Genomic DNA, 20,079 nt, shown 5'->3' with positions numbered 1-20,079 from the left:
TTTAACCTCTCTCAGCTTGAACTTTATTAGCCAAGAAACTCTTGCTGGATCTAACAGAAGGGAAAGCACGAGGGCAATTTGCATTCTGGCCTCAGCTGGGGTGAGCAGGGTAATGGATCCACTGGAGCGGGGCAAGGGGTGGCCCTTGGCAAGGACTTCTCTGCTTTGGGTGAAGCTCTGCTTCCACAGCGGCATGGCAGCTCTGCAACCAGAGTGGGAGGGTTACATGGCCGCAGAGGCCAGCGTGTCCTAGCTGCTCTCCTCCCAAGTCAAAGCCCCACGTGAGTACTTCCCTGAAGCTGGGGTGCCTCGAAGCATCGCTGCCCAGCACAGGCAGAGGCAGGGAGCCTGGCTGCCAGCTGGGTGCCTCCTCCTGCGACCTACCTGCAGCTACAGGTCTTCCTCATTCCCTTGTCTGTGGAGCCAAAAGCAAGGGGAGACGAGTTACGCTGGGCAACGAGGCTGAGCTGGGAGGGAGTACGTGCCGAGACCCCGGCCCTTTCAGCTGGCAGGGCTGGGGCGGGGAGGAGAGACGAGGCGGACTGAAAACTGTGCAATACCCACCTCCTCTTCTTCTTCCCTCCACAGTGGAACCGCTGGCCTGGGGACAAGAGGAGCAGCTGAGGCCTCTTGTGGCCAGAGCCTTTTCCACCCCCCAGCCCCATCTCACCCGTCCCTCTCTGCTCCGGTGAAGCAGTCCTGCTCACGGGCTGGTCCCCAGTCTGGGGGCTCCCAGCTGGGTTTGGCTGCTGCGGGAAGCCACGAGCCCCTGCCCCCACGCTGGGGCTGGCCTCCTGCACAGCTCCCACCCGTGTGGGGAGACACCAACCCCACGTGCCCCCCGGCTCAGCCGTGTTGCCTGGCCAGCCCCCCTGCACCACCCCGCATTCCAAAACTGCAGCCCCCGGCACTGCCCAGCACAGTGCCAGCCATGAGAGCCCGCTCGGGTGTCTGTCCTTCTCCCTAAGCTGCCCCCATGACTGCAAATGCAGGCAGTTATCTTCTCTTTCTTCCTAAAACCGCTGGGCAGCCTCCCTGCATGCAGCTGCGATGCTGTGGCCGCCCACGGCCCCAGGAAGCGAGGCAGGCAGTGCCTGTACGCACTGGCAGGGTCACAGGCTGCCTGGCACGCTCGACACCGGGTCTCTCTGGGAGCAGCCGAGGTCTGAGGGCTCTGGGGAAGCTGGTTTCTCACTCTGGAAATGTCAGAGTTTTCTCTGCTATTTTTAATTAGTGACCTTCTCCCTGAAGCCTTTTGACGCTGGCAGGGAAACACTAAATATTTATGTCGTCTCCTTCCCAACTCATTTTCTGCTGGGAGCTTGCCTAGATGGAAATTTCCCAGGCAGCCCTGGCTGCAGGCGATGCCCACCCCTCACACCGTGGGGCAGGGGCAGCGGCTCCCCCACCCCAGCACCCAGCCAGCGCCCGGTGTGGGGCGAGTGGGGAAGGGGCCACGTGCAGGGGAACAGGGACGAGGGGGGCGTCCGGCCCACCCAAGGCACTTACTGAGGATGACAAGGAGCCCGACGACAAAAGCCACGATGGCGAAGATCAGCCCCCCGTTGCGGATGGTCTCATAGTCTGGGGAGGGGGAGAGCCGAGCAGGCGTCAGCCCGGCCGAGGCAGGGGGCTGAGCCCGCAGCGCAGAGCCCGCGGGCAGGCGTGGGAGTGGGCTGCCCGTCCCGCTGCCCACAGCCCCTGGGCTGCACGGGGCACGCACTCACCGTAGCTGAACCTGTCCAGGCCCTGCTCGGGCGCTTGCTCTGGAAAAGAGGAGAAACCCAAGTGAGAGCCAGGGCCTGGGTGCTGGGCTCGGGGTGGGCGCCTGGACGGGGAGGCGAGGTGGGAAAGATCAGGAATGAACACTGCGAGCAAGAGCGCTCCGACTTCCTTAAGGTCTGGCCAAGCCAGTAAAGGATTCCCAAATTCCTGATTTTCACCCCAGGAAGTGCAAAGTTGACGGTGCATTCGCAGGATGCACTCGCAGGATGCCCGGGAGTCTCCAAGCTCCAGGTGAAGCTGCAGACAGAGGCCCGGCTCGGCTGCTTGCAGGAGCCGGTTGCTCTGTGCTAAGGCTGCACCGTCTGCAGAGCAGCCGTCACGGTGCCCTGGGGACGTGCCGCTGGCCACAGGACTCGCGGGGCAGCGATGGCTCTGCCTGCTCCCGCTGCTCCGGGCACTGAACAACCCCTCGGGCTGACACCCTGCGCTGCGTGTCACCGCTCGAGCCACCTTACCTGACCATGCGTCCCTCTGCCAGGAGCCACTTGGAAGGAGAAATCCCCCTGAGAAGCCAAACGCCAGCCGGCACCGATGCGCCAGCGGGCTGCAGAGCTCTGGGGATTCATCCCCGTGTCTGCCCCGAAGCCTCCATGAGCTTCCCCCATGCAGGCTTCTGCGCAGCGGGAGGGAGCAGCCCTGCTCCTCGCACGGAGATGCCCCCGTGAAGGTGCCTGCCCTCCCAGGGGAGCCCCTTTGGGGTGGGCTGAGCAGGGTGCTGGCTGCGGGTGCCTGCCAGCCGCCCCGCTCCCCGCAGCACCCTTACCGTCACCCATCGTGTCGGCGTGTCGTCCGGTGGGCGCCTCGCTCTGGGAGCGGGCGCCCACGGGAGAGCGCATTAATTGGGAGACAAACCTCATTAAACATTAACGGCCTTGGTGTAATGTTTATCGCAGTCACGAGGGGAGGCACAGGGCCCCCGCCTGCCTCTGGGAAGGAGGCCCGGGAGGGGAGTGCCGGGTGCGCACCCACCGTGCCAGCCGGCGGGAGGGCTGGGCGCTCTGAGCTGCGGGTGCCCCTGTGCCCGCCGGGAGCAGGGTGGCATTCCCTCCCTCCCCTTCCCAACGTCAGCCCGCCTGCGCTTCACCTCCCGCTGCGGAGCCGAGCCCGAGGCGGGGGGCAGAGGGATGGGCTCGGGGACGGGCTGCCACTGCCTTTTGCTAGAGAGAAGCGGGCGGCATGCCCCATCCCCTGCAGCCCCCCAGCACAGCGATGTCTGGGGCGCATCCCTGCCCGGCAGTGGGTACCAGGCTGCTGGGCCCCCCGGGGCTGTGCCGTCCCCGGGCGTCGAGCCCAGCTGCCGGGAGGGCTGTTCAATCCAGTTTGCTCCAATCTCTCAATCAGGGAGCGGGAATCATGCGCGCAAAACAATTCATGCCGAGGTGGGGGGGGGAGCCAGCCCCCGAGCCCCGAGAGGGCGGTGCGTGGGGGTGTCCGGGCAGCTCCTGAAAGGCGGAGGGACAAGGGGGCTCTGTGCCTGTGTCCCTCAGGGCTGTGCAGCCGGGCTCGCCGCTCAGGTGCTCCCTTCACACAGTCTCTGGCTATTGTGGGAAGTGCTGCTGGCTGCTGAAGAGACCGGAGCAGGGAGGGGGCTCGGGCAGCCCACCGCTGCTAGCACAAAGCCCCTCTGTGCTGCCCGGGGGTGCGCTGCCGTGGCTCCCCTCCGGCCCAGCCTGGCTGCCGGCGCTGCCCGGTGCGGGGGGACAGCGGGGGAAGCTGCCCACCGGCTTGCCCAGTCAGCCTCCCCAGCAGAGCTGGAGCCCCCAGCCCCGCACCCCTGGAAAGCGCCACGGCCCTTGAGACGACGCAGCCAGGCACCGATAGAAACGATATTTTATTCCTTTCCCCTCTTCGGTCACAGCACAGAACACACCAGTCCTTTACCACAGCAGCACAGTTGCCTATTTAAAAGGAAACACAATAGCTCGGTTTATTTTACAACAGTCAGGATTTTGCCATTTCTACACACCACAGGGATTTCTTTGTTTCGTGTTAACACCGACGGCACGCTACAGACAGCACGGGCACTGGGACGCGGGACACGCACAGAGCTGACACTCGGGTGGGCTGCGTGGGCTCTGCCCTGCCCGGGGCTGCGGAGCAGCGCGGAGGCGGGGGTGAGCAGAGCAATCTGAACCGGGCAGGAGGACGGGGAGGGACATGGTACCGGAGACACGGTCCCTCTGCCTTGCACAGACGGGACAGAGCGTGCTTCCCAGCACCACCGAGGGATGCAAAGCACACAGAGACACAGCCCACCCTGGAGGCAGGGCCACCGCGGTGGGGTGGGCACAGCAGAAACTCCTCTCAGGACCATCCTGGAGGACAAGAACCTCCTCCCGGCCCATGGACGGTCCCCTGACGTGTTTCAGTGCAGCCCTGCGGATGCGCCGCTGCTGCCCAGGCAGACCCTGCCTTGGGAAGCGCCCACAGCCAACCCGGCAGTCCCCGGTTTTGCATGCCCATGGGCTTGGGGAAGGGGCCAGACTCACAGCTTTGCCTCCGACCCACGAGTGGACACAAGGTGACGATGGACTCTGGGCTCAGCCCCTCCGGAGCCGGCGTGTCGTCAGTGTGCAAGCTCGGGCGTGCAAACCCCCCCGAGCAGCACTCGGCCCTGCTGCTCTGCGGGGAGAAGGGGCAGTTGGCCGCGGGGGCTGACGACACGGGACCACCACGGGACGACACACAGCACTGACACGGGTGGCCGTGTCGACAAGGCATCAGGGAGGGCAGGGAGCACCAGGAGGGAACACCGCTGCCCCTTCCCTGCCCGAGACAAGCAAGGACAGGCTCTTTATTTCAGTCCGTGTTTCTCGTTAGCCCTCAGAGACTGTTTAACCTGCTCACCTCCGTCTCGCGGGCAGGCGGTGTTGGCGAGGAGCTGGTTTGTGCTGGTTAGCAGGGTCACCGCTGCGCAGCTGCCCTCTTTCACAGTGTCACCGTGCTGGGGGATTTCACGGGCTTCTCTGCCACCACAGCATTTCCTCACATTTAAAGTAGCATCCCGCACTGATGGCTTGGGTTTAGCCAGGGACAGAAAGAGGGAGTGCCGAGCAGGTGACAAAGGCGAGCTCCCTTCAGCCTTAAATCCAGCAGCCAGGTGCCACCGCCGAGGGACGTCCCTGCCTGACTCGCCCCCCACCGCCGGCTGCCTTTGGGCTGGGGGTGTGCAGGGGGATTATTGCTGAGACTGCACCGCGCGGTCCCGAGTCAGGCTGGGCAGGCCCCCGGGGTGCTGCGGGACTGCTCCCCGCTCCCCACGCCCTGCCCGCAGCAAGCCGGGGTGAACCCGGGCGGTGCCGAGCGCCGCTGGCTCCAGCCGGGGGGCCGGGGGGGTCCCCCGGGGCTGCAGCAGCCTCCCTGCACCGCAGCCCCCACCGCCCTGCCCTGCGGCTCCCCTGCCCGGGCTCGGCCCCGGGGTGGGGGGTAGCGCCTGCCAGTCGTACAGAGCCCGAATCACACGCACAGCACGAGAAAGGTGAAGAGAAAGTCACTATTACAACATCAGCAACGACTAGCCCTAGAGGTAACGATCATCTCACATCAACATTACACACCACTGGAGGCAGAGAGGACGGCGAGCAGAGTTTAGTCGGGTTAGTAAACAGAGAACCAGCGCTGAAGTACAGAGGGTAACACAGACACGGCAGCTTTGCATCTCCTTAGAGGGACCTGCTGCTGCGATTGCAGTTTCCTCGCAGGCCACCGCCATCTGCAGTCCGAGCATCCGTCCTCGGGTGTCTGGGTCTGCGTGGGAAGGAGAGCAGCGAGTCAGGCTGGGAGCAGCGCCGCTGCCTCTCCCCGCGCGGGGCTCACCCAGTCGCAGCACAAACCGCGCTCCCACCAGCTCGGGCCCCAGCCTTGCCCCCTCTCTCCGTGTGGGCCACAGCCCAGGAGCTCGGGGCAACTCTGGCTGCAGGCGAGGAGCGAGATGCCGCAGGGGACTCGCGCTCGGCTCACCAGAGGCCCTAAAAATAAATGCACTCTGGGGTGGAGGAGCACAAGGAAGGGAAGTGTAATGCAAGAGAAAATCCAGACAGATGCTTCCTTTTCCCACCGGGCATCCTGGGCCTTGCTGAGCACAGGACACCCAGGAGCTCGCCAGCACTGCGTGTTTCCCTGCCACGGCCCCTCCCAGTGCTCCCCCCTGCACCGTGCTGGGGATGCGGAGCTGCCCACTCCCAGCCGACTGGTCTACTCAGACCCCTGCAGTGGCTCCTGTCCACAGCCCCGGGTGCCTCTCCCCTCCTGCCCAGCACGGGGGCCGTGACAGCCCCGGTGCCACCACACACGCTGGCCAGGGCCGGTCGGTGGCAGCCGCGGGACTCACCACATGGCTCTCGTTCAGTTCTCCGCTTTCTGCGCTCCCGTTGCTGCAAAGGGAAGAGCGGAGCGGTTTGCCGGGGCCGCGCACTCCACGGGCCGGCGGGCGCAACGCGGCGGAGCGCGCGTAGCACGGGCAGCCTTACCGTTCGAGGTGATCAGGTTCTCAGCCTGAGCCTCCTCGTCCCCCGGAGCTCTGCAAGGAGAGGAGCTCGGTGAGCGCGGCGGGGACCCCGGGGGCGGGATGCCCAGGGGTGCGGGGGGACGCTCGGCGAGGTGCCCTGGGAGCGTACGGAGCTGATTTGCCGCCCGGCAGCTCAGCAGCAGAGCGTCCCCCGGCTCTGGGCACTGGGCACCCGAAAGGGATGCTCAGGGATCTGCTGGCTGTGGGAGGGGGCCCGGGAAGAGCCGAGCTCTGGGCAGAGAGCCCCTCCAAGGGCCACGTCCCCCACCAGCTGCCCTCACTCACCTGGGCTTCTGGTTGAAGCTGCACCTGCACCTCCTGCCTGCAAGGGGAGAGAAAGACGGTGAGCGTGGGCAAAGTGGGAACCGGCCTTTCCCAACGGCCACCCCCTGCAAGAAGGGCCCCCACAGCCCCAGCCTGCCAGCCCAGCGTCCGCCTGCTCCCCAACTTACTGAGTATAAGGAGAATACCAACGGTGAACAGGACCACGGCAAACACCAGCCCCCCGATCCTCAGGCTCTGGTAATCTGGGGGGAGGAGACACAGGGGCTTGCTCCTGCTGGGTTGGGGGCGGGGGGCAGCTCTTTTGCTCCCCATCGCACACGCACACACGTCCCCGTCAGCACACCCGCCCTCCCGCCCGGCGATGCTCACCGTAGTTAAAGGGGTCCTCCTCCTTCTCTTGGGTGGCCACTGGAAAGAAGCAGAGAAGGGGTACGAAGTGAGCGAGCCTCCCGGCTGAGCCCCCACAGCCCCCCACAGCCCCCCCGCCAGCACAGGCACCCTGCTCCCCGCCGCAGGCTCCCAGGGCTGCAGCCCCACTCCCCGCTCCAGCCCCCTTGGATTTGGGGGGCAGCTGCCCTCCGGGGTCCCGCAGCCTCTTCCTGCACACGGGAAGCACTTGGGACCTACCGTCCGCCACGGCCGCCGGCACCAGGAGGGAGCACAGGAAGATCAGCGCTGCCTCCATGGCTGCTGCAAGAGAGGGGAGAAGCGGGTTTCAGCATCCTGACGGCTGACGGAGGGCACCGGCCGGGGCTGGGGTGCACGGGGGGGGGCTCCAGGTAACCTGTGCCCAGCCGTGCGGGCGGGCAGCCGTGGGGGAAGGAGCCAGGCTGGCCCTGGGAAACACCCAGCAGCCCTGCCACGGTCACTGGTGCCATAGCTGCACCCAGCTCGATGGGGGCACGGCGGCTCGCAGGCACAAAGGAGGGGAAGGGCTTGAGCAGACAGACAGAGAGACATTTTGTGGGGTTCTGTGGCGTTTCCAACCACTTCTGCACCGCTGGCTCGGCTCCCAGCACGGATCTCGGTGCGGTCTCAAGGTTGCGCCGCAGGCAATGGAGCCAGCAGAAGGGCTGTGATCTCTCCACCAAGGTCAATACTGTGCCCTTCACCCAGAGCATACTTTAATTTGTCCCAATTAGCATAGCAATTATGGCACACTCCTACAATGAGGCCAGAGGCCCTGGTGGGACATGAGCTCGCAGCCACGCTTGCCCCCCTGCCGCAGCAGCAAGGAGAGACCACAAATACCCCTCGGTCCCCCCCCACAGCTGAGCCCGTCCCTCTCCCTGTCCCTTCACGAGCACCAACACGCTGCCCTTGTGCGGGGGCAGGCGGCCAGAGCACAGGCCCTCCTCCGAGGGATGCCAGCCGGGGTGTGACAATGCTGCGGCCGGGCTGCAACGCTCCCTGCCAGCTCAGGCAGGGGTGCACGTCGCCGCGCCCCAAGCCGCTGCACCCATTTGGGACGGGCACCCTTGCTGCTGGGACCAGCCGCCACCAGCCGCCCTGCAGAGCGCACACTGTAGCTAGGAACCGGCCCCGAGCGTCCTTCGTCCTCATCCCGGGGGGGACAGGCAGGGGCCGGGGGGGGCGGCTGCTCTCCGTCCTGCCAGCCGGCACAGGGTGCAGCGGGCCCGGGGGACGCCTCTCGCCAGGAGGAGGGGGCTTGGCAGAGGCACCTCCTTGGAGGGAGCGAGCGGGGGGCTCTGGGCGCCGGGGCGGGCTGGGTGCTGCCTCCCCGGCCGCCCGCAGAGCTCTGCTTGTGTGTGTTTTGCGGCTGCCAGGCAGTCCCGAAGCGCCCAGCGCCGGGGCTCGGTGGCCATACATGGTGCGGGAGCGCGAGGAGGGCGTGCTGCCAGCGCAGCGGAGGAAGGGGGGTTATCGGGCGCCCTGCTCAGCACTGATAGCACCGAGTGCTACAGAGCTGCTGCAGCTGCTGCGCTGGATTAGTGCCGATAAGAAAGGGGCCCTCGGCAGAGCAGGAATTCGGCGAGCTGACGGATGCAGATCCCTGGCGTGCTGCTATTCAGTCCCTCCAGAGCCTGACCTGATTCGGATGCAACCTCCACCCCAGCCGCCGGTGGAGGGGGGAGGCACCTCAGCTGGCCCAGGCCGGTGGCTCAGGGCACCAGGGTCCCCCCAGATCCCGCTGTGGGCCCTCTTCCCAGTCCGTGCTGTGAACCTGCCCAGGAACGGCACGTACGGAGCAGGCATTTCGCTCCGCGGCCGGTCCCCGGTGCTGCCCGCGGGAGCCGGCTCCCATCGCGCCTGAAGAGGAAACGGCCACGCTTGGCCCCGCGACCGCGGGCAGCACGCTTCCAGATCCCGCTGTATTCCTCATAACAAGTTGCAGCCCATGATAACTCACGTCCTTCCCTCCCCTTCCATGTCTTGTCATTTCGAAGGCAATGTGTTTTATCTGAGCACTGGAGGGTTTAATTTCCCTTGCCTGCAGCTGCCGCTGCCATTGTGTAGCGCGGGGCTGCGCTGCCACGCCGCGCTGGAGCGTGCTGCTGGCTCCCTGTGCCCAGACAAGCCCCCTCGTTTGCTGAGGCACGTAATTCTGGATAATTACCAGGTCTTAGAAACATGTACAAAGAACCCAACAGCTGGTGATACAGTAACTCCTAGTTGCACATTCTCCGATGTCCTTTCTCTCGTGTCCTTTTTCTATTTACTGCCGAGGCTGCCAGCGCAGAATCAGTGTCATTACCCATTGCGAGGGTGCTGTATGTGCACAAGGAGATGCGATACAGCACGTGCCATCGCTAGATGAACGGTATTCATTGGCTCTTGGAGCATATTAATGAGGCCTTTATTTTTTGAACAAGTCATCCATCAGATTTTTACCGTTTCCTTTGCCGTTATTTGACTACTCTCCCGGCAGCAGCTCAGTGACATCCCCTGGAGAACATACCCGGGGAATTTTGCATTCCTCTTGACTCTCCCCGGCCCCCCAGCGAGCGCAGGCATCCTGGCCGGGGGCGCTGGCCCCCGCTCGCTCCCCTCCCGCGCCAGCCAGCAGCATTCCCCTCCCAGCGCCCTCGGTCCCAGCCGCCAGCCGCGCGCCCTCACACCGTCTCTATTTCGGGGGGCTCCCACTGACCCCTGGAAAGGCGCTTTACAGCACGGGCAGCCCTGCCTGCAGCAGCCAGGGGGTCTGACCCAGGGCAGCTTCGTAAACGCAGGAGCCGCGACGGGTTTCGCCAGCGCCGACAGCAGCGAACATCTCCCCGCTCCGGCAGCCGCCGAAGGCTCCGCTCCCGCTTGCCCGCGGCCGCCGCCAGCCCCCCGCAGCCGCCCGAGGCAGCAGGCCAGCGCTGGGGCCCTGCTCAGCCACAGGCGCCGTTTGCAGCCCTCCGCTCAGCTCTTGGCTTCTCGCACTCGGTGCGGCAGAGTTCACTTTTTCGCCAAGCCAAGCACACAGCACACATATGTTCTTTGCTTTTCTAACTCGGTTCCTAAAATTCACACACTTCCGCACGCTGAAACTTATCTCTGCACGAGTTAACCATCAGGATTGGCAGTGTCCTTGCTCGAAAAACAAACACAGCATTCTGGAGTGCAAATGAGCCCCGCTCTCCTCCAAGGAAGCATATGCTTTGCGAAGCGCTACAGGTTTTTTGGGTTGTTTCAAGCTGGCCCACCCACTTTTCCATGAAGCTGAAATAAAGTGAGAAGAGCAAACATTGCAAAGGGTTTGCCATTTTCCCCGCTTGCACCTTCAGATGAGAGCGTTCAAGGCACAAAGGTGCCGTTCCCTGCCCTCCGTTCACACTGAATCCGGCTGTGCCTTTGCACAAAGGCGGTGGAAAAATAACACGCGCCAGCAGCCCCGTGCCTGGCCACGGCCACACAGCCCGCGCTGCGCCGCTGGGCACAGACCTCCCTGCTTTCTCCCCATTAGAGGCACAAAGTTTGCAGTCACCAAACCGAGCTGCCACACCCCCGGACAAAGCACGGGGCAACAGCAGCACCCTGCACTTTGTGTGTGACTTGAATCAAAACAGGCTTTTTTCCTGGTAAAACTGCGAGGTCTGCCTAAATACGGAGGTGGGCAGCGAGGCACAGGAAGCGGGGCAGCGGTGCCCAGGGCTCTCCTTCCCTCACGCCTCGACCCAATCTGCAGTTTTAAGAGGGAGAACCAAATATTTACCCCCACGTCTCCAGCTGCATGGCTGAGCAGGTGCTGGGAGGAGGACATCTGGCATTTGGGAGAGGCTCTCGGGTGAAGGCAGCAACGATGCGGCCGAGGGAGCGCGTGCAGTTTGCAGTTTGGGGGCTGACCCGCGCTTTCGCTGAACCCCTCACCGGCAGGATGGGGATGAGTCTGGGCTGGGGGCCCAATCCTGTGCCGTGGGGGCAGCCGGGGCCGGACCTGCCCCGTGGTGAGGGATTGAAGGTGGTGCCCACAGGGTGCCCAGGGGTGCCCTCCCTGCCCTGGGAAAGCACCAGAGGAACCAGCACAGCCATGGCCACCCCTCGGCACAGCCCGGCCCCCGCGGCCACCAGCCTGGGCCAGCAGCACCTCGGGGCAGGCGGCACCCGGCCGCGGCTCGGTCCCACTCTGCCCAGCACGGCCGGTGGAGACGTGGCATGGGGCTGTGCCGGCGCAGGGGCTGCGGCTCGCCGGCGTGGGTGCGAGCCAGAGCTGGGTGGCCGCGGCAGGGCCACCCTCGCCGCTCCATCCCCATGCTGAGCTCAGGCTTTGGGCAGGCAGAGCAGGGACCAGAGCTGGCTGGGTGACTCACTGCCCTGCCACCGCCCTGCCAAGCTCAGAGCCAACATCCTTCCCTCCATGCAAGGCTCAGTCACCGCTCTCCCTCAGCCTCTTGCTTCTGCACAATCCCTCCTTGCAATTCTGCCTGTCATTGGTCAGCGTGCGTGCGTGCGTGCATGGAGATTGTGTGTGTGAGAGACAGAGGAGCAGGGGGAAAGCCGGGCAGACAGACCCACTCTCCCCTGCCCGCTGATTAGCTCTCTGTAGCACAGCAAATCATGCCAGAGCAAGGCAGGTAAATTTGTAATGGCGTTGCATCCTGAAGTCCCCTTTTCCTTCTCACTGTTCTGCATGGATCTGCCCTGTCAAATCTCAGCCATCACAGCATAATGCCGGGCAGCCTCCGCCTTCCGTCAGGAGTCCTCAGGGCATCTCCTGAAGATCAGACCTAGTTAAAATCTCTAGTTTCTGTGCAAAGGCCCCCAGACCGTGACAGCAGTGCTCAGTTGCCTGGAGCATTTAAGGGCGTGCATGTGTGAATGGGCATTTCCAGCTCTGCATAGATGTGCTCTTCTGCCATTTCACGTCAGCATCAATCTGGCTATTAATGTGCCTCTTGTGCCTCATGTTCCTAAATGAGAGAGAAGGAGAGATTTCCAGCCCTCGCCATTCTGATACAGGCAGCACTCCCCAGATCTGGTGCCGCTTCAAAGGCTGGCCGGATGGAAGAAGCAAAACTGACTTTACTAAGATCTGACTGTCTCTTGAGGGTTTGGGGTATCTCCCCAAAGCAGAGGAGATGCAAAGGAAACCCTGTCCAGGAGCCCCAGCGACCCAAACTTCAGCCCTGCTGCTGAACCAGACTCGCACGCTGACCACCACGGAGCAGCCCTGACCGTGTCGATGCTCGCAAGAGTCACTGAACAGGGCTAAACGAGGCTCGGAGCGCACCCCGTGCTGCATCCCTCACCTGCACCCCAGCATTAAACTCACCTCCTGCAGGGCTTCCTCCCACCCCAGGCAACCGGCCCTGAAACATCCCAGAGCCTTAGCCAAAGCTGCCCGGCCGTGTCTGGCTCGGGCGCAGTCCCGGCCCACCCGCCGCTACGCCGTTCCCCGCAGGACAAGCGGCAGGCACGAAAGAGCGAGGCCAGCCCTTCCCTTGAGGGAATCCTCCCGTGCAGCGATGCCGAGCTAATGGCCACCCGGCAGCACCGGCGTCGGGATTGCAGGCAGGGGACCCAGCCCCTGGCTCCGGGGAGCCGGGACCACCCCCACGCCCCGCCAGGAGCCTGCTGCTCCTCTTCTCTCCTTGTTTGCTTAACAGCTACCCGAGTGGTGTAAACCTTGACGCGTGCCGTCCTCCCGACACACCCGGCTCTCCCCAGCCCTCGCTGCACACTGGCTAAAGCCCGGGCTCTGCCTGCTGAGGGGGGCAGCAGCACAACAGGAATCCAACAGGTCGGCCAGAACCTGAAATAGCTGTGACAGAGCAGCTGTTTCAAGCTCCCATGTGTCCCGGGATACCACAATACTGCCACGCGCAGCACAGCATCAGAGAGCGGACATTTTCTCCGATCTCTCCTTCGCTGCTGCCATCAGTCACGGCCCCTGCCGAGCGCGAGGCAAACACAAGTCCCCACCAGGCACGGCCGCGGTCCCTGCCAGCGGCGGGCAGCGGCAGCGTCCTGCCGAGGGGCTGTCCCCGCTCACGGCATGCTGCCCGGTGCGAGCGGCGCCTTCGCCGTGCTCGGCCAGCGCGGCAACGCGGCCGCCGCGGAGCTCGGCGGCCTCTTTCCACTTTCGAAACACACAAAGAACCCGAAAGGAGAGCACGGGGAACAACCAGACACAAAGCTGCCAGCGCGCTGGGCCAGGGGGTTGTCCTCAACACCAAAGCCTAAGCTCCTGATAAAACCGCGCCTCTACCCCTTTTACCTGAATGGGCGAGTTTCAAGGAGGCAGCTAAAACGGCAAGGCGAGCGTGAAACACGAGCCTGGCGAGAGGAAGGTACATTCAGCCCCACACCTCGCAGGCACGGGGCTACTGTCTGGCTCTAGCAGGTGGCCCGGCTCCGCAGCCGCCCCACTTGACGCTGGCAGCTCGCCCTCGCACGCTCCCCATCACCCCGGCTCGCAGCCACGCTCCTGGGGCGCGCGGGCAGGGACTCCCCGGGCTTGTCTTTGTTCCAAACTGGGAGCGAAACCACCCAGTGGGACTAAAGATCCCAGCGGGACCCAGCCGCGCCTTGGAGCACGGCGGGCTCGCTGAGGCGGGTGCAGGGGGCTGCCTCGAGTCCTACTCCACACGCTGCTTTCCCCGAGGCTGCTCTTTCAGGCTGCAAAGCTTATTCACATCCACACAAACCACCTGTCACTTTCCCTCCCACGGAAATATTCCTGCAAGATCCGAGTTCCACCACATGGACTCTGGTATCTGTTTCTTCGGGAAGCATTAATTACACACCCCAGAGACACGCTCTTCCTCTCCTCTGGTACGCCTTCCCGGGATAAGGCACTCGAGTGTTTATGTATCGCTACGCTGTTACTGAAATATTTAACAACAGAAGGCAGGGTGCTGCCAAATCCTCGGAGAGGAGGATTCCCTCCCTGCTCCCCGAGATCCCCGCGCACCAGCCAGCCCGGGGAGCACCGAGGGGGCCCGGGCGTGCCGGAGATCTACCCACGCTGGCCTCGGGTGGGGCCGGCTGGTCCGCCGGGGCATCCTTCCCAGCACGGGGGGCCGGTAACCAGGCAACGGTGGGATGAGGGAAGCGATGGTACCCGGCGTTGCCATGGCAGCCGCCGGGGCCGGGGATGCGGGCGGCCGGGGGCGATGCCCCGGGGCAGCGGGGCGGGGGCCCCGGTGCCTCCCCGGCAGAAGCGGGCTGCGGCCCGGTGGGACGGGGCCGCGGACCCCCGATCCCCCCCGCCCCCGCCCCGAGCCGCCCAGCCGCCCCCTCCGCCGCCGGCCCCGCGTCGCTCGGACCCACCTGAGCTCGCCGGGCCGGGCCGGGCCGTCGCGCCCCGCTGATGCGGGCGGTGCCGGGCGGGAGGGGAACGGCGCGGAGCGGAGCGGGCCGCGTGTGCGCAGAGCCGCGCTGCCGCACAAAGGGGAGCGGGGCCGGGCGGGGCAGGGGCGGCGCCTGCCCGCGGCGGGTGGGGGGGGGGGGGCAGCGGGGCCGGCGTCCGTCCCGTCCCGTCCCCCCCCGCCCCGACACCCGGGAGCGCCCCACGGGGGGCCGGGACGGCGGCGGGGCGGGCTGGCAGCCGCGTTTGCCCCGCCGCGGGTGGGGGTCCCGGGGAGGGGCGGCTGCTCCCAGAGACCCCCCTCGCCGCGGAAGGTGCCGCTGCGGGCGGGGGGCGGCCGCGAAGGGGCAGCGCTTACCGGGCGTGGGGAGGTCGGTTCTCGCAGCGGAGAGCGGGCGTGGGCTCTGTCCCGGGGAGCGGAGGTGGCGGGGGGAGCGGCACGCAGCGCTGGAGCGGGAGCTCCTCCGGGGAACAGAGAACCCACGCCCACAAACCGGGGCAGAAGCCTTTCTTTGGTGCGCGCTGCCCCCCGAGAGCAGAAGGGTGTAGCTGGGAAAGGGGGTGCCGCTGGTCACGTCACCCACTCGGGTCCCCGGGGCCACCCAGCTCCGGGCTCAGTGGTGGCAGCACCTGGACTGGTTTCAGGCGTGCTCAGGACCTGCTCCCTGCATTCCCTCCCCCAGGCAGCCAGCACTGAGTGGCTGCAGAGCAGCAGACCCTTTGGGTCTTTCCCAGAGCAGGCCAGAAACTCGCACATGCTTCACAGGCGAGGGAAAATACTGCCCAACAGAAGGAGAAGGGCTGGACCCGCTGCTGCTGTGAACGAGCACCCTGTCACAGAGCTTGGTGGCAACCAACCTGTTTATTCCCATCGGACAGCTGGGCGCGTTGGGAAGAGTGAGATCTGGGAGGGAGTTAGCGTTTAATATATCTCGGCACAGTCCCCGGAGGGAGCGCCTGTGCCCGGCGAGCTGCTCGTGGCCGGGGAGCAGCCACAGCGGGGAGGGAAGCTGTGGTCCTGGCTGTGCTTGGAGCCAGCGAGACGCCCGTGGCCAGCACCCCGTGGCTGTGGGCAACCGCAACGGGAGTGCAGTCAGCCTGCCCCGAGCTCCTGAGAGCTGGGCAGACCACAGCATCCAAACTGCTCGGTGGTATCCGCGCAAACCCTGGGCTTCCCATCGGCCGGGCACCGTCTCCGATGGGCAACAGGCACTGGGAGCGGTGCTGGGCAGTAGCTGGCTGCCAAGGGCTGCGGGGCACCGCTCCCTTTCGGGCCAGGCTGGCACACCCGTGTCTGCTTGGCTCCTGCTGCTGCCCTGGAGAGCCGTTTCTCCTTGAAAAAACACCTTAGCAATGCTGTCACCACAGGGGCGGTTCATCCCCTAATTACTCAAATGCATCTCAGAGAGAAATCAGACATTAATGGCACACAGGCCATTGTACATTAATTTCCCAGTTTCCAGTAAAATATAAAAAGAAAATTATCCAGCACTGGCATTTCAGGGCAATGATTCAGAAGGGTCAAGAGATACAGACCAAGACAGAGGAGCTGGACAACGTCAAGTCTCTCTAATGCATCGGGATAACATGATAAGGCTGTCGCTTACCCTGCAGTGAGCGAGGCAGGGATCAAGCCGTTATAATCAAGTTTCAAGCTTCTCTGACCTTACCTGCTCCTCCGCCGTTACTATCCACGGCACACAGTAAAGCACCACGATGCCAGGATCACGCCCCGGGGACTGCAGCGAGCGCGACGGGTCTCTGCGGAGCCACAGACACAGAGCCCCCACGCCGGCAGTGGCCCGGACCCAGGGCTGCCTGCACTCCGTGCTCTCCTTCCTTTAGTTCTTTATGCATTTGCAAGGCACTGCCCAAAGCGGGTAGGCTCTAAACAATTAGCAGCATGGATTTATTTTTTTTCTCTGTGCAAACTCAGATAAAATAGAGGCCTCCCGGTGAATGCAGGAAGCGAGGGGTCCGTTGTGCTACTCCCACGGAGGGAAAGCAGCTCCGACGGTTGCTAACGGCAAACGCCTGCTCCAGAGCCGCACGGCTGGAGAGCACGGTGCAGAGCAGTGGCTTCCTTTCTGGCGAAACTGGGCCAAACCTTTTGCTGGTGTCGTGCAGGCTAGCAGCACCGCGGCCAGGCAGGCGATGCTGATTTATGCTAAGGAAGGGGCTGGGCTGATCTCCTCATGCTATTCGAGTCAATCGGCGCGTTGCCAGTAGCTTCAAAAAGGGCATGATTTCATCTCTGCCCTGTGTCGTCTTACAGCGGGGCAGCTGGGGAGCAGGCGTCTCTCCCCTGCGCTCTTGGGCAGCGAGGTTTGGCAGGGAGCAGGGGAAGGAGGCACTTGCTCTCCAGACCTTCTGCCTCCGATTTTAGGGTCTTGCCCTCCTCTGTAACGCGAAGCTTGCAAACATTGGCAAATTTCTCGTTCAGTGGCGGCGTGGCCCTCGGCCCGGGCAGGGCATGGGAGCACCGAGCCGGGACGGAAGGTGCACACAGCCATAAGGCTGCATTTAACCCAACGCCAGGGTCTTGCATCAGACCCAGGTCAGTCCTGGTGCTCTGGGTTCCCCCGGGAGCGAAGGACAAAGCAGCGGACCGTGCTGAAGCTGCTGAGGGCCGCGTTCGCTAGTCGAGCGCAGCCAGCGTGGGGATTGCACAAGCTGAAGTTCAGTGACCCTGTGCCAAGTGATGATGTTGCCAACCGTGGAAGGGAACCAATCCAAAACTGTGGGAAAAACATTTCTGAAGAGAAACATCGTCTCTGAAACCATATAAACATCAGTTTTGACACAACAGAACAAAGAGCTATAAAAGGAGAGCTGGGGAAAAACACCGCTAATGCACAGTAATTCACATGGTGCCCGCAAGACTGTATTTTTGTAATTTATATTCCTGCGGGACACTGGCCTATGATTTCCAAAGCATGGAGGATTATGGAAACAGCCCAGCCAGATGTGGGGCCGTGCTCAGGGCCCCTCATCTCGGAGGATGCTCCAGAGCAGGACGCAGCCGAGCAAGCAGGGTGCTACGCCCCGGGGGCTTTGCGAGAGCAGCCGGTGCCGGCCCGGGCTGGGCCCAGGAGGCTCCTTGGGGCTGGGCTGGCCCCCACCACCGCTGTGCTCCCCCGGGGGCTACGGCCAGAAGGACCTTTCTGCTCCAGTGCTCCGGGAGCAGAGCTGAAGCGCTGTCCGAGATGTCTGCTTCACCTGCACGGCATTGTCATTGGGAACAGCAGAGCACAGCAGCCGCGGGCAGGCAGCTGGGCAGCTGCATGGGAAACTAGTCGCTTCTGATGGGGTTGGGAAACTTCAGCCCTTGGGAAAGCACAGCATACCTTTCTGTGAGCCTGGGAGGAGACACCACTGGATGTTAGGTTTAGAAGACAAATACCAAATCCGTATTAGGGGCAGAAATAATTTCTCTGCTTTGAGAGACTATTTCAGAGTGCAGAAGAGCAAGAACCTCTGAGGAGGTGAAATGCACAGCGGAGGAGCAGGTACTCCACGTGCTGAAATGGCACCATTACCAGGAACGTACTTCCAGCAAGATCAGCTCTTATTGGGTTCCAATTCTTGTTTAATTCTTTTGAGAAAGTTCTGTGTCTCCAGCATGCCATCTCAGACAGCACTGAAATGTTAGGAGCTGCTGCTGTGTGGGGCACGCTGTGACTTTTCTGAGCAGAAACCCTGAGAACTCAGAGAGCCTTTGGACAAGTGTAAGCTGGGTCTCTAACTTAAGAACCACTGAAATCACAATTTCATCAGATCAACTTAAAGTGGGGAAGAGTCGGGGCAGCCCCTACTCTTACCCCATCCTAACCTCTTTTGTCTGTGAAAACCCCCGTTGCCTTCACCGCTGCACGTGCCGGGTGGTCAGCCGTAACACGGTCAGCAAAGGTGCAGTGCCTCTGCGGCCAGGCAGCAGGAGCCCCCCGTCCTCCCCGCTGCCTCCCCTGTGACCAGGGGCAGAGGTGGCTCTCAGCCCCTGACCCAGGGCACCCAACGGGTTTCACACCAGCGCACATCACACCTGGGTCGCCCACGGCGAGAGCCTGTACCCTGCCCTGGCAAGTCCCTGTGCCTGGACAAAAGCCACCACCCCACAGCCGCCACCGTTCCTCTGCTGCCTCCAAGCAGGATGTGCAAGGAGGTGACATGGAGAAATGCCACCGAGGTGCCCGAGCCCAGTGCCGGCCACGCGGCCGGCAGCACTGCCGCTCCCCCGGGGCCAGCGCCCTGCAGCTCCCCAAAGCCACTGCCCGGGGGGTTACAGAAGGGGGAGGCTGCTGCCGTTGCTGGCACCAGCCTCCCTGTATCACCCTGCGCTCGCCCTCCCGAAGAGCCCCGGCTGTGGGGCGGGGGCAGCGGGGCACCCCCCCTGGGGAGCCCGCTTCGGGCTCGAGGGGCAGCACTGGAGCTGAGCGCGCGAGCGGGGCGGCACAGCCCACCCCAGCAGAGCCCACCCCGGCAGGTCTGCCCCAGGCCCTTCTCACGCTTCTATTTTTAGCAGTTTCCAGGGTTATTCTGGCAGCACCAGCTGAGTCAGGAGCCAGCAGCACTTCTGGTCCGGCTGAGCATTTCCCTAGCACCCCGAGCCCGGATGAGGCCCATTCACTTCCCTGGGAGGCTGAACTGGCACGGCCGTGGGCCCCCCTGCCTCGGGGTTCACCCCACCCCGGGTCAGAGCTGCAGGGCATCCTCTGCACCCCTGCACAGCTCCCCAGCCACGTGTGCACGGTGGAGCTGAGCACGTACACCTCCCCACACCCACGGGCTCTGCTCCCTCTCTCACTGCCACCATCAGTCTCGCAGCTCTGCGCTTCCCAGCAGGTCACTGCCCCGTAACAACAGGAGCCTTAACAGGCCGGGCTTTGCACCACAGCTCAAGTTCCTCTCCAGCCTAAGCTACAGCAAGTTGGTGTCAGCAGCAGGTTATTGCCCCTGAACTCACGAATCAGCAAAGACATTATAAAGGGAAAACAGTCCCTTGGCCTCTGCACACCCCCTTCATGGGAGGCTCCCGCATGCCGTGGGAGGTTTCTGGGTTGCTGCTTTGAAAAGCTATTTGAGGTCAGGCTGACTCAGTGTTTCCCAAAAGGCAACAGCTCGTACTGTTTTGGTGCAGGTCTGGAGCAGCTGCCAAGTAGCACCCTGCAGGCTGGGGCCAGCTCCCAGTTCAGAGGAAAGGTGGGTGCTTTCTGCACACAGAGCCAGACTAGACTATCCCAAAATTCAAATGCAAACCGCGGCTCTCTGCCTGCAGATAACATCTTCCACATCAGGCGGCCAGTTCTGGGAAGCCAGGGGTTGCTCCCAGGAGGTGAGGGGGAGGACACACCTGCAGCAGCCCCCACACCCCGAGAATTTCTCATCTTCGCTTTGCAGGTAGCCTCTGCAGCTCCGGAGCCTGTGCGCGGTTGGAGATGGCAGTCCCCAGCACGCCGACGGGAAATGAGCCTTCCCAGTCCCCAAAGAGCCGGAGAGCCCGGCCGTAAGCGGTGCGGGTCAGAAACAGGGCTGCCTGGCCCGTGCAAGGTCCGGTCCTCACATCCTTTGGGGAACTGATGTTTCCGGTTCCTCTGCCTGACGTGCTGGACACTGCAGCACAGATCCCTCCGCTCGGGGTTTGCCGCCCCGCGCCACAGCAGCCCCCTGCCCCCCGAGGGAGAGGGGGGGGGGCCATCGCACTCCGGTGCCGGGGCGAAGGGGCCACGGCCGCTGGAGTGGAGGCAGACTC

The 20,079-nt window shown here is 63.8% G+C and overlaps 2 protein-coding genes across 7 annotated transcripts; both read right to left on the bottom strand.

Moving 5' to 3' along the window:
• Positions 1–2,720, bottom strand: FXYD2 (FXYD domain containing ion transport regulator 2). Its single transcript, XM_033004158.2, has 6 exons — positions 2,549–2,720; positions 1,728–1,766; positions 1,510–1,584; positions 565–601; positions 385–415; positions 1–202 (listed from the first exon to the last, which is right to left on the bottom strand). The coding sequence occupies exons 1-5, from the start codon at positions 2,640–2,642 to the stop codon at positions 391–393; spliced, it is 270 nt and encodes an 89-aa protein (XP_032860049.2). The 5' UTR covers positions 2,643–2,720; the 3' UTR covers positions 1–202; positions 385–390.
• An 883-nt stretch (positions 2,721–3,603) lies between these two features.
• FXYD6 (FXYD domain containing ion transport regulator 6) lies at positions 3,604–14,950 on the bottom strand. Of its 6 annotated transcripts, none has more exons than XM_042800676.1 (8): positions 14,689–14,950; positions 7,205–7,267; positions 6,947–6,985; positions 6,745–6,819; positions 6,578–6,614; positions 6,255–6,304; positions 6,116–6,158; positions 3,604–5,532 (listed from the first exon to the last, which is right to left on the bottom strand). In XM_042800676.1, exons 2-7 carry the CDS (start codon positions 7,260–7,262, stop codon positions 6,130–6,132), a joined length of 288 nt encoding a protein of 95 aa, XP_042656610.1. In that variant the 5' UTR covers positions 7,263–7,267; positions 14,689–14,950; the 3' UTR covers positions 3,604–5,532; positions 6,116–6,129. The 6 variants fall into 6 exon arrangements, with proteins under 6 accessions (XP_042656610.1, XP_042656611.1, XP_042656609.1 ...); XM_042800677.1 differs by lacking the exon at positions 14,689–14,950 and adding an exon at positions 14,294–14,474 and having other exon boundaries at positions 7,205–7,264; XM_042800675.1 differs by lacking the exon at positions 14,689–14,950 and adding an exon at positions 14,294–14,472.
• Between the last annotated feature and the right edge of the window lie 5,129 nt (positions 14,951–20,079).

Source organism: Tyto alba, unplaced genomic scaffold (assembly GCF_018691265.1).
Source record: "Tyto alba isolate M040663 unplaced genomic scaffold, T.alba_DEE_v4.0 Super-Scaffold_32, whole genome shotgun sequence".
Classification (NCBI taxonomy): domain Eukaryota; kingdom Metazoa; phylum Chordata; class Aves; order Strigiformes; family Tytonidae; genus Tyto; species Tyto alba.
This window is presented reverse-complemented; position numbering and strand designations above follow the sequence as displayed.